General features: G+C 42.6%; 1 protein-coding gene across 2 annotated transcripts in view; it reads left to right on the top strand.

The window, feature by feature from the left end:
* Positions 1–14,526, top strand: part of IQGAP2 (IQ motif containing GTPase activating protein 2) — a 314,063-nt gene that overhangs the window by 156,225 nt on the left and 143,312 nt on the right. For both annotated transcript variants that reach the window (XM_086323182.1, XM_086323183.1), the window contains exons 3-4: positions 5,246–5,402; positions 13,796–13,873. In XM_086323182.1, coding sequence (XP_086179308.1) covers positions 5,246–5,402; positions 13,796–13,873 — 235 coding nt within the window. The remainder of the gene's footprint in view (positions 1–5,245; positions 5,403–13,795; positions 13,874–14,526) is intronic.

Here is a 14,526-nt window from a genome sequence, read left to right as displayed (position 1 = left end):
TCAAGAGTCTTCTCCAACAACACAGTTTGAAGGCATCAGTTCTTCGGCACTCAACCTACTTTATGGTCCAGCTCTCACAGCCATACATGACTACTAGAAAAACCATAGCTTTGGCTATACAAACCTTTGTCAGCAAAGTGATGTCTCTGCTTTTCAATATGCTGTCTAGGTTTGTCACAGCTTTTCTTCCAAGGAGCAAGCATTCTTTTAATTTTGCTTTAGATTAACATCTGCAAATGGTTATCCATAGCACCTTTCCTTATGAGATAGGCACAAGGATTAAATGATAATCCACATATAGTATTAAATCCAGATTCTAGAATAAAATGTGTTAAGTTGCTTCAGTCATGTCTGACTCTGTATGACGCTATGGACTGTAGCCCACCGGGCTCCTCTGTCTATGGGGTTCTCTAGGCAAGAATACTGGAGTGGATTGCCATCCCTTCTCCAGGTGATCTTGCTGACCCAGGAAGCAAACTGGCATTTCTTACATCTAACCTGCATTCGCAGGCAGGTTCTTTACCACTAGCACCACCTGGGAAGCCCTCTAGAATGAAATAGTGCTTAATAAACACTAGTTACCATTGATGGTAACAGCATCTTCTTCAGACTTTCAAGGTAGTGAAATATTAATGCCTAATGTTCCAAAAAATGCTACATTTACAAGTCATTGGCAATATCCTAAAAGATTTTATGCTGTAACTGTGATGCTTGGAAAACTCTTAAGCAGTCAGAATCTTTCACTTAATAACAATCTGTTGAATACACACTATCTATAAACTCATTTGACTGCGTGGATCACAATAAACTGTGGAAAATTCTGAAAGAGATGGGAATACCAGACCACCTGACCTGCCTCTTGAGAAACCTGTATGTAGGTCAGGAAGCAACAGTTAAAACTGGACATGGAACAACAGACTGGTTCCAAATAGGAAAAGGAGTACGTCAAGGCTGTATATTGTCACCCTGTTTATTTAACTTATATGCAGAGTACATCATGAGAAACGCTGGGCTGGAAGAAGCACAAGCTAGAATCAAGATTGTTGGGAGAAATATCAATAACCTCATATATGCAGATGACACCACCCTTATGGCAGAAGGTGAAGAAGAACTAAAGAGCCTCTTGATGAAAGTGAAAGAGGAGAGTGAAAAAGTTGGCTTAAAACTCAACATTCAGAAAACTAAGATCATGGCATCTGGTCCCATCACTTCATGGCAAATAGATGGTGAAACAGTGGAAACAGTGGCTGACTCTATTTTGGGGGGCTCCAAAATCACTGCAGATGGTGATTGCAGCCATGAAATTAAAAGACGCTTACTCCTTGGAAGGAAAGTTATGACCAACCTAGACAGCATATTAAAAAGCAGAGACATTACTTTGTCAACAAAGGTCTGTCTAATCAAGGCTATGGTTTTTCCTGTGGTCATGTATGGATGTGAGAGTTGGACTATAAAGAAAGCTGAGCACCGAAGAATTGATGCTTTTGAACTGTGGTGTTGGAGAAGACTTGAGAGTCCCTTGGACGGCAAAGAGATCCAACCAGTCCATCCTAAAGATCAGTCCTGAGTGTTCATTGGAAGGACTGATGTTGAAGCTGAAATTCCAATACACTGGCCACCTGATGCAAAGAGCTGACTCATTGGAAAAGACCCTGATGCTCGGAAAGATTGAGGGCAGGAGGTGAAGGGGACGACAGAGGATGAGATGGTTGGATGGCATCATCAACTCGATGGACATGGGTTTGGGTGGACTCCGGGAGTTGGTAATGGACAGGGAGGCCTGGCGTGCTATGGTTCATGAGGTCGCAAAGAGTCGGACACAACTGAGTGACTGAACTGATCTGAACTGCTAAACACATTTTCAGTATAGTGGGATCACAAAAAGAAAAGATGGCTTTTGCCTTTGAGCACTTCATGTTGTGGTAAGCATTAGCAATAGCTCCACTTTAAATAGGAAATAGTTAACCTAAGTTTTTGGAATAATTTGTGTTTTCAGCCATCTGCACATATATTCTAACACAGACAAATATTAATGTGATTATCTTTTTTAAAAAGTAAACCCAATTGTAAAATAGGTCAAAGTTGCTTTTATTTTAGCTTTCTACTTCTTGGTCTCAAATGTTGGTTTATCACCTCCCTCTCCTGCTATAAATTGTCAGTTTACCTCTCCCCGACCCTTCACAATCTACCCCTCAGTGATGAAATTATTATACAGCAGTTATATATTGCTGTGCAAAAAGCCAATTTTGTAAATTTTTTCAAGATAATTATTTGAAAACAGGTTTGTTTTCCTGTGAAAGAGCATGATGCTGTAGTTTGTAGTTTACTTAGATTAGAAACTTGGTCTAGGGCAGTGGCTTTTAATTTGCCCACTTTTTTTTTTAATCAAAAAGACAACATTGTTATTGATTTCTCACAGTTTTAAAAATTCATCAAGCCTATGGTACTCTTACATTCATTTGAAGCAAGACCCGTATAACCAAATCATCCTTATTCACCTTGTGTGTGTTATGTGAAAGTAAATTTCGCATCTCATGTTACTGTGGAAAGTTCCTTGTTCTTCCACGTTTTCCCAGTCCCCCTAGGATGTTAGAGCTGCAGGAGGCTTAACATCCTGTCCTTCTCATCTGCCCCTTCAACAGAGGAGAACACTGAGGCCCAGGGAGGTCAGGGGACATGCCTGGGGCCGCAGTGGATGTGGGGCTGCCTCCTGGTACAGAGAGGTCCCTCCACATGAAGCCCCTCTCCCTGGCTGGGAATATCCCCTTTCCTTTGACCCCCCTCCCCACTTTCTAAGCTGTCACCACATCTTGTTACATTCCTTTGAAATGCCTCTTGCTTTCCACCCTTCCCGTTTCTTCCTGTCTCATCCAGTCCCTCACCTCCTTGCATTGGGAAAGGTGAGTGCTTTGTCTTTGGGGCCTCCATTATACAAGATTGAATTTTCTCTAAATACCACTGTCAGCCTGTCCCTCCTCTGCTGTGAGTCTACCAAGAGCTCCCTGCTTCCTGTAGCAGCAAATGTCACCGCTTCTCTTACAGCAGCTCCTGCTTTCCCTGTGTATGCTCAGCTTGCTTCCTTTCTCCCCATGCACCCTAGGACCCTGGGTCTTCTCTGGGTTTGTTCCATGCCTCAGCCATGTTTCCTTCGTGATTCTAGTATGTCCTGCCCCCCAGCTCCCAGTGTGCCCCTGCCTTACCTTTCCAAATCCTCCCTTTCCAGCTGAATCCAGATCCCACCACCTTGTCATTTTTTCCCTGCTTCTCCACTGAGCCCAGTGCCCCCTGCCCCCACACTATTCCCCAATTTTTTCTTGTTAGGTACTAATAGTTGTATTGGGCATCATAGCCTGTCTTACATGGCTCTCTGATTTTTTCTTACACTTGTGTTGCCTTCCCAGTTTTGTTAAATGCTCTTTGAAGGCAGGGCTTATATTTATGTTTTTTCTCATCAGTTCGGTTCAGTCTCTCAGTTGTGTCTGACTCTTTGTGACCCCATGGACTGCAGCACCCCAGGCTTCCCTGTCCATCACCAATTCCCGGAGCCTACTCAAACTCATGTCCATCGAGTCGGTGATGCCATCCAACCATCTCATCCTCTGTCACCCCCTTCTCCTTCCTGACTTCAATCTTTCCCAGCATCAGGGTCTTTTCCAATGAGGCAGTTCTTCACATCAGGTGGCCAAAGTATTGGAGCTGAAGCTGAAGTCCTTACAATGAATATTCAGGACTGATTTCCTTTAAGATTGACTGGTTGGACCTCCTTGCAGTCCAAGGGACTCTCAAGAGTTTTCTCCAACACTACAGTTCAAAAGTATCAATTCTTTGGCGCTCAGCTTTCTTTATAGTCCAACTCTCACATCCACACATGACTACTGGAAAAACCATAGCTTTGACTAGATGGACTTTGTTGGCAAAGTAATGTCTTTGGTTTTTAATATGCTGTCCATGTTTGTCATAGCTTTTCTCAGTTCTGTTCAGTCTCTTAGTCGTGTCTGACTCTTTGCGACCCCATGGACTATAGCCCACCACGCTCCTCTGTCCGTGGGATTTCCCAGGCAAGGATATTAGAACGGGTTGCCATTTCCTTCTCTAACTCCATATTTCACATTGCCTAAACAAGTGGTCAATAAATACTCCTTGCTTATTAGGGACTCTTTGAGCTTCTAAAAAGTGTTGGCCAGAGCTACAGGCACTTGAGACATTTTACAGTGTTCACTGCCTGGATCCAGATCTGTTGTTATTAGTGCAGAGCAGCCCTCTCCTCCCTGCCAAGTGTGATGGAGTCAGTGCTGCTGTGTTACTGGTCTTCTGAGGGGCCTCGCTGTATAGGTGTGGGGCTCACACTCAAGTTGCTGATGTGGTGGTGGGTTTGTGGCAGAGAGGTGAGGGCTTGCACCCCTGGTTCTTGGGTCTTACAGTAGGGAAGAGTTCCTCAAGCACGGGGAGGAAGCACAATATCCTGTGAGCTCTGGCAGACTCTCTGCACCCCGGTGTAAAATGTGAACTGGCCTGGCCTTCCTCCAACTGTGTGTCTTTGAGCCAGTAATGACCTTGGTGCTCTCTTTTCTACGATACTGGCAGAGTGTCCTAAGATTGAATCTGATCTTTTCCTGAGCAACTTCCTCAGTACCCAGAAAATAGCTTCCCCAAAAGGTAAGTGTGTTGTAGTAAGCTCCTGGCATTGGAAAAACGAATGTGTCTTATTTAAGGAAGACTGTGTCTGCTTTCTGGATTTCGATCTCCCTTTTCTGGGCCTTCCTGCCTCTCCTGGTAGTCATTTCCAGACTAAGCAACTGCAGATTTTACCGCACCTTAGACTACACTCTCCCCACGGCATAACCCCTACAAAAATGTCCTCCACTAAGGCTCGTAAACTGGGAACTGCTTTTTCTGTAATGTCAGCAAGACTCATTCCACCCATACAAGCACAGATTGGCCTTTTTCCTCTTTAAGAAACTTGGCAGAGACTCAGATAAAGGTGAAGTCAACAAACTCTGGCGCCGGAGTGAGTTTAGTGCCTCTGGGCTTATCAACCCCTTGTTCCTCTCCTGTTCTGAATCCTTGTTCCATCCAGAAGCTTCTCTCTTCCTGTCCATGACGATAAAGATGTTTCAGATCCCACCCTCTTTGTTAATGCCCCTGCCACTGATAGTAAGACACCACATCTCTTCATTTATAGAAAGATACCAAACTGGATTCACTTTAAGGTTTTTTTTTTTTTGCTCTCTCTTAATCTCTCTAGGTGGATGGAAGTCTGCTTAGTTGAAGAATTGCCACCAACCACTGAACTGGAAGAAGGACTCCGGAACGGAGTTTACCTTGCAAAGTTAGCCAAATTCTTTGCCCCCAAAATGGTATCGGAGAAAAAGATCTATGATGTGGAACAAACACGCTATAAGGTAACTGAAATCTAATTGGTTTGGGCCTCTGGCTCAAAGTGAAAGTTGAGTCTTTGCCTTCCTTCCCTTTCTTTAGTGTTTCTATCAGGATTTTGTGGGAGGTAGGGGTATGGGGAAGGGGAATGTCCTTGGTCTTTGAAGCCTGTTAATAATCATTCTTGAGGTGGCAGCAGTTTTGAAAGCAAAGCCCTTTTCTGTTTCTAGGATGAGGCCAAGAGACCTCTGATTTGTGGGGCTTCCAACTCCCAATCCCCATTATTCCTTCATGGAGGTCATGTCATTAGTACCAGTAAATATAAAAGTGGGGGCTCTCTACCCCTCCTCTCTTCACCACCAACACGGTTTATTACTCCCCTTATTCTCATCAAGAAGTAAAGTACCCAGCAGAGACTTGAACTTGTAGCCCTAAAGAGTTAGAGCCAAGGTGATTAAAAAAGAAAAAAAGTACTAATATTGACGAGTCAGAAACTCCTTTCCATTTGATGTTTAAAACAAAAGAGACTAACCTTTTTGTATGCAGCTAGTTTTATGAATTATTTCATAGGTAATTTGAGAAGGAATATAGGGAGGAAAATCAAACCAATATAAACACCAATCTTAATCAAAATAAACAACCAATCAATATAAACACTGTATTCAAAAAATGTGTGTGTTTTATGGATATAATGTTTAAGTATTTTCAGGTAAGGTGATACATCTATGATTTGCTTCAAAATAACTGGGAAGAGGGTTAACAGATGATTCAAGACCAGCCATGAGTTTGTAATTGTTGAGATTAGATGATGAGTACAAATGAGTTCTTTATACTATTCTGTCTACTTTTTTATGTTTGAAAATTTCCATTAAAAAGTAAAGAAGGAAAAAGTAAGCACCGACCTAAAAGACACCTTGATTATATGTGTCTTCAAAAAGCAATTTTTAAATGTGTGCTGTTCTCTTCTAGAATGTGAGATCTCTTCTCCATTTTGGGTCAGGGTTTCTAAAGCTTCTTTGAAACTTGATTTTTTTTTTTTTCCCCCTCAATATTTTGTGTTTGGTTTTGTTATATCAGTATTTTTTATCTGCAGATCTTCAAGTGTTTTTAAAAGTTATTTCTCTTAAAATTTCAAGGATAACATTAAGTACAATTGAAAATAGAATAATTTTCCATTTAATGTATGAGTCACACTACCCTTCAGTTGTAATTGAGACAAAATTTATCTTTAAAATATGTATATTGAATTCAGAGCAAATGTCTGAGTAATGATTTAGGCTAACAGACAAGATGAATTGACATCTTTTTTGACAAGTCTCTCTTCATCATCTAATCTAAAAGGGAATGGAGCAAAAGTCTCTGCCTTGAATAATGCTATGAAAAAATATGTTTGCATATGTTAAAATAAGTTTATTAAGTCATGTGTTTATTAACTCTAGGTGTTTCTCCCTAGAGTGAGTTTCCAGCCTTTTAGAAGACTTAAGCAAAACAAATGATTTAGCCAGCCAAAATTAAAGTTTCTTTTTTTAATTTTAAGGAATATTTTCAAAGTTCAGAAAAAAATTATTTGTATCCACTGTGTCACAAAATAAATTAACATTTGTCCACATTTTAGAATATGATCTTTCTTTTATTTTCATTGCTTCTGTGATGGTTGTTATCAAGACCTAGACCTATTATAATGGCCATGTAGATTTGATGATACAGATTTGATGATAAAGTGTCATGGGCTCCAACCTCCCCTGGAAAGGGACTGTGGGTGTTTTGTTTTGTTTTGTTTTGATTGGGAGAATCAGGCCGCAAAGACAGACCTTTAGTGAAAGTGAGCCTCAGAGCTGCAGGTGGGCTAATTCCCCTCCTGGCACATTTTACGCCTTGAATATAGGTGTCTCTTTCCAGTTCAGCTCTGGACCCCTCATGGCAACTTAAACAGGTACCATTGCCTCCTGACATCAGAGGTCCTATTATTTGAATCCATAGCAACTTCTCTTTGGGATGGGGATGGGGGAAATATTTCCAATCTCTTGTTACAAAATAAAACTCCTGGGGCACCTGGACACGTGCTGATGTCCCTGAGCAAACCATCGTGACAGAAGGAAGTGGTCTGTGTTACTGTCCCCCATGCCATCAGGCCCCAAGTGGGATGCACAGAAGAAAAGATGTTAGGAGAGGTGTGGAAAGATGGGCGGTGGCAGATGGAGGGGAGTTGATGCCAGCTGTGACGTGGGAGAATCATGGGACAAAGGGAAACTACCCCTCTGTTAATTCACTGGAGAAAAGAGGCTTTTCTTTTTTTTTCCTTGTATTAAATCCCTGAATATGACCTTGAATGGGAATTGTTAGTGATTTGCTGTGTCATCGTAAATTTTTATTTTAAGGCTATTTTGTTTCTTCTGCAAAAATGAAAGGAGACAGATATTAGTGGGCAGGAGACAGCTTCCTGTTCATGTGTTTTTCGGATCTAAAGCTTGTCACATGGTCCTCTTCAAGGAGCCTTAAATCACGGGACGGCGGCAAAGATGCTGAAACGCAGGGGAACACTCACTAACCTCGGCCTGTCTCTTGATGGGCCATCTGGAAACCATGAGTTCAGCGAGCCTGAATGCTCTGCAGGGTCTGCTGGGCTGTGGCCGTAAAATATGGCCCACCTGTTGGGCCGGGTGTCCCTGAGCAAAAGCTCTGCCCCGAATCGCAGGGCCTTGGCCGGGGTGCTCTTGGCTTTGAGCAAAGCAGTGGGCTCTTCCATGCAGCCCTGTCCTCTTTGTCGCCAGCTCGTTGTCTACACCTCTACCCCTTCTTAATTTAGGGTTTGGAAGTCATTCTGGGTATTGAGTTGAACCTTCCAGGGAAGAGTGTCCTTTCCCTGAACATCTCCTCCTGCCCCTCCAGGCTGAGTTGCATGGTCCCGCCATGCACATGTGGACACACCACGCCGTGCTGTAGTAACTATTTTGTCCTGAAGGCAGGAGCGGTGTGTGTCTCTCTGTGTCCTCGGTGAATAGTTCGGGTTCCGGCCCAAATAGCTGTTGGGTAAAGGAATGAATGAGAATTTTTTATTTTTTAGAGATTTTTTTTTTAACGTGGGCCATTTTAAAAGTCTTTTATTGAATTTGTTAAAATATTGCTTCTGTTTTATGTTTTGGTTTTTTGGCCATGAGGTATGTGGGATCTTACCTCCCCAGCCAGGGGTTGAAACCTCACCCCCTGCATTGGAAAGCCAAGTCTTAACCACTGGAGTGCTGGGGAAGTCCCAACTAGTACTTTCTAGTAAGCCAAAGGGCTCCATTTCTTGTCTTCTGTGCTTTATTCAATCCTTTATTCAATACTTGCTGAAACTCCTCCTCCAAGTGTGACGCTCAGACTTCCTGTGGTCCCCCACGATGGGTGTGTGTAAAAATGTGAACTTTTGGGCCCTCCCCCAGAATCTTAGCCAGGGCCCCAGAAAGCTCCATTCTTAATTATCACCTCAGGTGATTCTTTTCTTATGTACTACTAAGGTTTGAGAATCACTGCTCTAACAGGCGGATACATTAATATAATAAGATTTAATAAAGTTATAGGGAAAGAAGATAAAGCTGTACTAAGATAGAAATACATAAAGGGTAGAACTCATTTATCCATGCAATCCTCATCCATACCTACCAGGTACCAGCCACTGATCTGGGCACCAAAGACAATGCAGAACCAAGAAGACATGATTTTCATGCTGCTCACAGTTGGAGAGACAGTCTGTGAGGAAAAGAGACAGTCGTTAATTGTGATTAGTGTATTAAGGAAGAGATTAAAGCCAGAGTTGTTGACAGACAGCCATGCACTTTGCTGAGGAAATGTTCTTACATGGAGTCTGGAAGGAGGAGGGGAAACTCATCCATGAAAGCTAAGGGTAGGGAGTGGGGAGGGTGGTCCAGACGAGGGGCTCAAGGACGAAAAGCGCCTGGCCAGGTTGAGTGGCTGGAAGGCTAGGTGAGGGACAGAGGCGAGAAATGGGGCCAGGAGAGAAGCAGAGAAATCGCTCAGTCCCTCCTGGAGGACCTCGCATGGGGCGCCTCCATCGTAAGTACAGGGGAGCTGTTTCAGTGTTGACAGGGGCACCGGGGGACAGTCTGTGCTTCACAAAGACTGCTCTGCTGCTGTGTGGAGGGAAGAGGAACTCAAGGGCAGGGTGCGATGAGAGGATCCCTCAGCCCAGGTGACCGATGACCGTTGCCTGCAGAGACAGGAAGTAAGAGGATTCGAGACGGGAAATGAAGGGTGAATCCTGGAGAAGGACTGGAAATGGGCGGAGCGACTGAAGAGAAGACAGCTAGGTGGATGGTGGGCGGTAACTGAGTAGAGTGTGGTCAGTTCTAAAGGGGGTTGGACTGACACGGATGCCAGAAAGGTTTCCGTGGTGGGGCAGCCACCTAGGATGACCAAGAGAAAGGAGTGGAAGAAGAAGGGGGCGTTCCTTGGAGAGAATTCAGTCTGATAAGCCACACAGCAGTATCATTCTGGACAGTGCATTGACAGCTGTCCAGATTTGTAACAAATGCTCATTGAACGTTTAGGTGAGCCTTAGACAGGGAAAGCATACACAGTGGTCAGGAGTATGAGCTGCAGAACCAAAACACTTCGGAATCTGGCTTCACCACTGACTTTGACTCGGCGAGCTTCAGCTTCCTGAGATGAAAGTGGGAAAATACTAACAGCATCAACCTTGTAGAGAAATTGGGAGGAACAAATGTGATCATCTATGCCAGGCGCTCAGCCCAGTGCCCGCCTGATAGAGGTGAGCACCCTGTAACTGCTACAGACGGTGTTTGTTTGCTCTGAGGCTCCGTGAGCAGTAAATTGACCAGAATATTTGGACTAGGAGTCAGGGAATTCTGCAACCTGATCTTGACCCTGAGCTCGACAAGTTAGGTCAACTCGAATGTCTTAAATACTTGGGCCCTCAGTTTCTTCCTGTATAAAATGAGCAAATTAGAATAATTACTGGTTTCAAACTACTTCATAGTTCTGAATTGCCTTGATCCTAATATATAAGAAGTTACCATCCACAGAAGGCTTACATAATACCTCATCTATTCAATTTAAACTGCAGTAATCTTGTTTGCTGGTGCTATAGTAGCTCAGCAATAGAAAATCAGCATGTCCTTTCTAGTCTAATACCTGAAAGAAATTAGGTAGACCAACCATAACAACCCTTGACTAAGTATGACTATAGATGTAGCACCTAGTCTAACATATTAATGTTAGTGTGGGACTGCTGAAAAGACAAACTATAAATGTTTATAATGGACTAAGTTTATTTGGAGCCTCTTTAGAAGACCTTTTTTGGTTCTAACTGAAGTAAATCTATAGATTGAAGATGTTAATATAGTTCACTCACTGAAGCTTACTTCTAAAATTTGCAGATAGGGAGCATAGGGTTCTGAAGTCAGCATTCCTCAGGTGTTTAAAGTGGGTGAAGGATTTGAAACCTGTCATGTCATTTTCTATAGAAATATGACCAAGATAACCACCCTTTCCTTCAGTGCCTCTTACATGAAGCACTGAACTTTTTTTGACCTTAAAGGTGAATAAAGTTTAAAGCCCAGTCTCATAGCGTAATAATTACCATAACCAACATTTATTGCATTCTTAGGTGTACTTTACAACTGAGTGTTCCATGTATAATCTCATGAAATTCCTCAACCCAAAGAAACATACCATTCCCATTTTGTGGCTGAGGAACCAAGGTTCAAAGACACTTGGAACTTTCCTGAGGTTACCTAACTAATGACACCACTAAATGGATGGGATGTTTTTATTGCATAATTTGGATTGTTCAAGGCTATCAACCAAAGATTCTCAGAAACCAACCTAGGGTCAAACAAAACTATATTTATTTAAACTCAGAAAAAAGGCCAAGAAAAAAGGCATACCCATGGAGCCGTAAGAAAGAGGAAATAGGAGTTTAGTAGAGATTTGAACTTGTACTGAGCGATTCTAATAAGGATTTAGGAAGCAAGAACCAGTTATCTTTGGGGTGTTACCAGGAAAGTGAAAGTGAAGTCACTCAGTCTTGTCTGACTCTTTGCGACCCCATGGACTGTAGCCTGCCAGACTCCTCTGTCCGTGGGATTCTCCAGGCAAGAATACTGGAGTGGGTTGCCATCTCCTTCTCCAGGGGATCTTCCCGACCCAGGGATCAAACTCCAGTCTCCCACATTGCAAGCAGACTCTTTACCATCTGAGCCACCAGGGAAGTCTAAAATGTGAAAGTCGCTCAGTCGTGTCTGACTCTTTGTGACCCCATGGTCTATACAGTCCATGAAATTCTCCAGGCCAGAATACTGGAGTGGGTAGCCTTTCCCTTCTGCAAGAGATCTTCCCAATCCAGGGATTGAACCCAGGTCGCCCGCATTGCAAGCGGATTCTTTACCAGCTGAGCCACCAGGGAAGCCCAAGAATACTGGAGTGGGTAGCCCATCCCTTCTCCAGCGGATCTTCCCAACCCAGGAATCGAACCAGGGTCTCCCACATTGCAGGTGGATTCTTTACCAGCTGAGCCACCAGGGAAGCCCAAGAATACTAGAGTGGGTAGTTCATACCTTCTCCAGCAGATCTTCCCGACATAGGAATCGAACTGGTATCTCCTGCATTGCAAGCAGATTCTTTACCAACTGAGCCACCAGGGAAGCCCAATACTAATGGTGTTATCAGCAAGTAGGATCAATTTGGTGTCTTAATTTTTAGGAGGTGAGAATATTCACTGGGGGCCAGATTGCCATAGTCAAGAAATAAGTCACCCATCTTACTTGGAAGAGGACTATGTTAGTCACTTTATGGTGTTGAGGGTCCTCAGCCCTGACATGATTGAGGATTGTCTCCATTTTGGCCTCCATGTTCACAGAGTGGCCGTGTCTGAGAACCGTTTGTGTTCTGCAAACATTGCTGATGCTGAGTTAGCCTCAGACACTACCTCATGGCTGTGAACTCTCTCCCTATGCTTTTCCTCTCTTCGCATGCCCTTCCCCCTCTCTCTCTTCCCCTCCCCGCCTTTTCCTTTCTTCTCTGCATGCCCTTCAGATCCTATCCCCTCCTTCTAGTTATTTCACAGTGGTTAGCTAATTTCTTTCCTCTGAAGAGTAATCCCCTGGTCATCAGGTCCTGTGCTCTGCCCTTGGCGGGTTATGGCATGGGGAAGGGGTTCAGATCCACAGAGATTTCATCTTGAATCCCAGCTCAGCCCCTCAACAGATGTTTGACTTTAGGCAAATCACTTCATCTTTGTTGCCTAGGGTTCCTCATCTCTCAAAAAGGTGGGAATAATAACTACTCTGCAGAGTATTTGGAAAATTAGAGATAATTTATGTAAAGTGCTTGACACACACAGTCCAATCTCAGTAAATAATGGCCACTATCAAAAACGTATAAATATTTGCAAAATTTTAATTTTCTTATGCTTTATAATTTCTAACAGCAAGAAAAATAGTTTTTGTTAAATCAACCATTAGATTGTAGAAGCTCACAGAATATGGGAAGAGCTAGACTTTGTGAATGTGATAATACACCATTGGGAGTTAATTATGATGAAACTTGCTGTAGTTACTTTTCCTTTTATTCAAAGTGAAAAATACGATATATAACATTATGGTGTACATTTAACTAATGAAATATATGATTATTTTAAAGCTGTCAGCAGTATATACCTGATAAAACTTCATAAGATAGCAGCAAGAATATTTTATTTATAGACTGTGTAGACAATAATGGCTGGCTAATTAGAACTGTAGGAATGGAAAATGGAGCCTTTTATTATATGGGTAGAAAAAGGTCTTGTAAAATATTTCCACTGAAAGTTTGCTTATTGTACAAGGCCAAGGTTAGCATTAAGTTATAGAAGGAATAAATACTAAAATTAGCTCTGAATCATGGAGTGTTTTTTTGTTTTCACCTTTGTATTTTTCTATATTTTCCAGTTTTTTTTTTTTTAACAGAAATCATATTACAGTTGTGATCTGGCAGAACCAGAAACCACACACACAAAAAGACATCTAGTCTTGTAAAAATCCTTTTTTTCCAGAAGTTACTATTGCCCTCAACCTTGGTTGCCACAGTCTTGACACTGAGTGTGTGTGTGTGTGTGGGCACACACATGTGCTCATGCATGTGCACACGTCTCATAAAACACCCTTAGGCATGCTAGACAGTAAATGGTCTTTGGGAGTCTAGTTCAGAATTACCTCAAACGTGTGAATTCTGGGGACTGCACTGGTCCGTCCCAAATGGTTGGAGTGTTGCTGAGAAAGTCTCATCTCCTTTACGGGTTGCTTTATGTGAGCGTTCATGGCACTGTTCTAGGAGAAACAGAATTGAAAGCGTCCTGCTAATGGAAGCAGTGGCCACTTTCTTACCTCCTTTTTGTGTGCTCCCCTCTTTTCCGCCCCATCAGAAGTCGGGCCTTCACTTTCGGCACACAGATAACACCGTGCAGTGGTTAAGAGCCATGGAGTCCATCGGTCTACCCAAGGTAAGCTTGGACTGGGAAGACAGTAGGGCTGGCACGGACACCTCACTGTGGGAGGGGGTTCGCAGAATGGGGTATCTTAATGCTGCAGATGCCCTCATTGCCTCGGGAGTGAGAAATGTGAGAACTAAACAAATACATGGAAAAGCATGCGTAAAGTAACATATGGCAAGAGTTCAGGTTGGGAGCAGCTAGGTAAAGTTCAGCAAGGTCAGAACAGCTTTACCTGGTAGATAATTAATTTAGAAGCGCCATCTCCCTCTTTTGTATTGCTATTTATACCTAAGATTCCATGTCTCTTTGCATCGCTATATATTGTATCATTATAAATTTAAGTAAATATTATTATAAATTATAGTATCACTTTAAAGTTTAATGGCTAGCGAGTCAGAGCTCTTGCTCCTAAAATAGATCTCCCAAATAAAACTCATTCTGCAAATATTCAGAACTTGTTAAATTCAAAGAGAAGATGCCCTTATACCTGTGAGACAGATTAGACAAGTAGAGGAGATGAGAAAATAATTACATGCGATAGAAATTGTAGAGCTATTTCTTAAACTTCTGATTTTGAAATAATTTTACCATCACAGGAAGTTGCGAAAATAGTACATCTTTGTGTAAACTTCATTCAGGTTCCCCTCATGGTGACATCTCAT

The sequence above is a fragment of the Bos grunniens genome, chromosome 10 (assembly GCF_055505025.1).
Source record: "Bos grunniens cultivar Pamir isolate PY7600 chromosome 10, Bosgru_T2T1.0, whole genome shotgun sequence".
In the NCBI taxonomy this organism is placed as follows: domain Eukaryota; kingdom Metazoa; phylum Chordata; class Mammalia; order Artiodactyla; family Bovidae; genus Bos; species Bos grunniens.
This window is presented reverse-complemented; position numbering and strand designations above follow the sequence as displayed.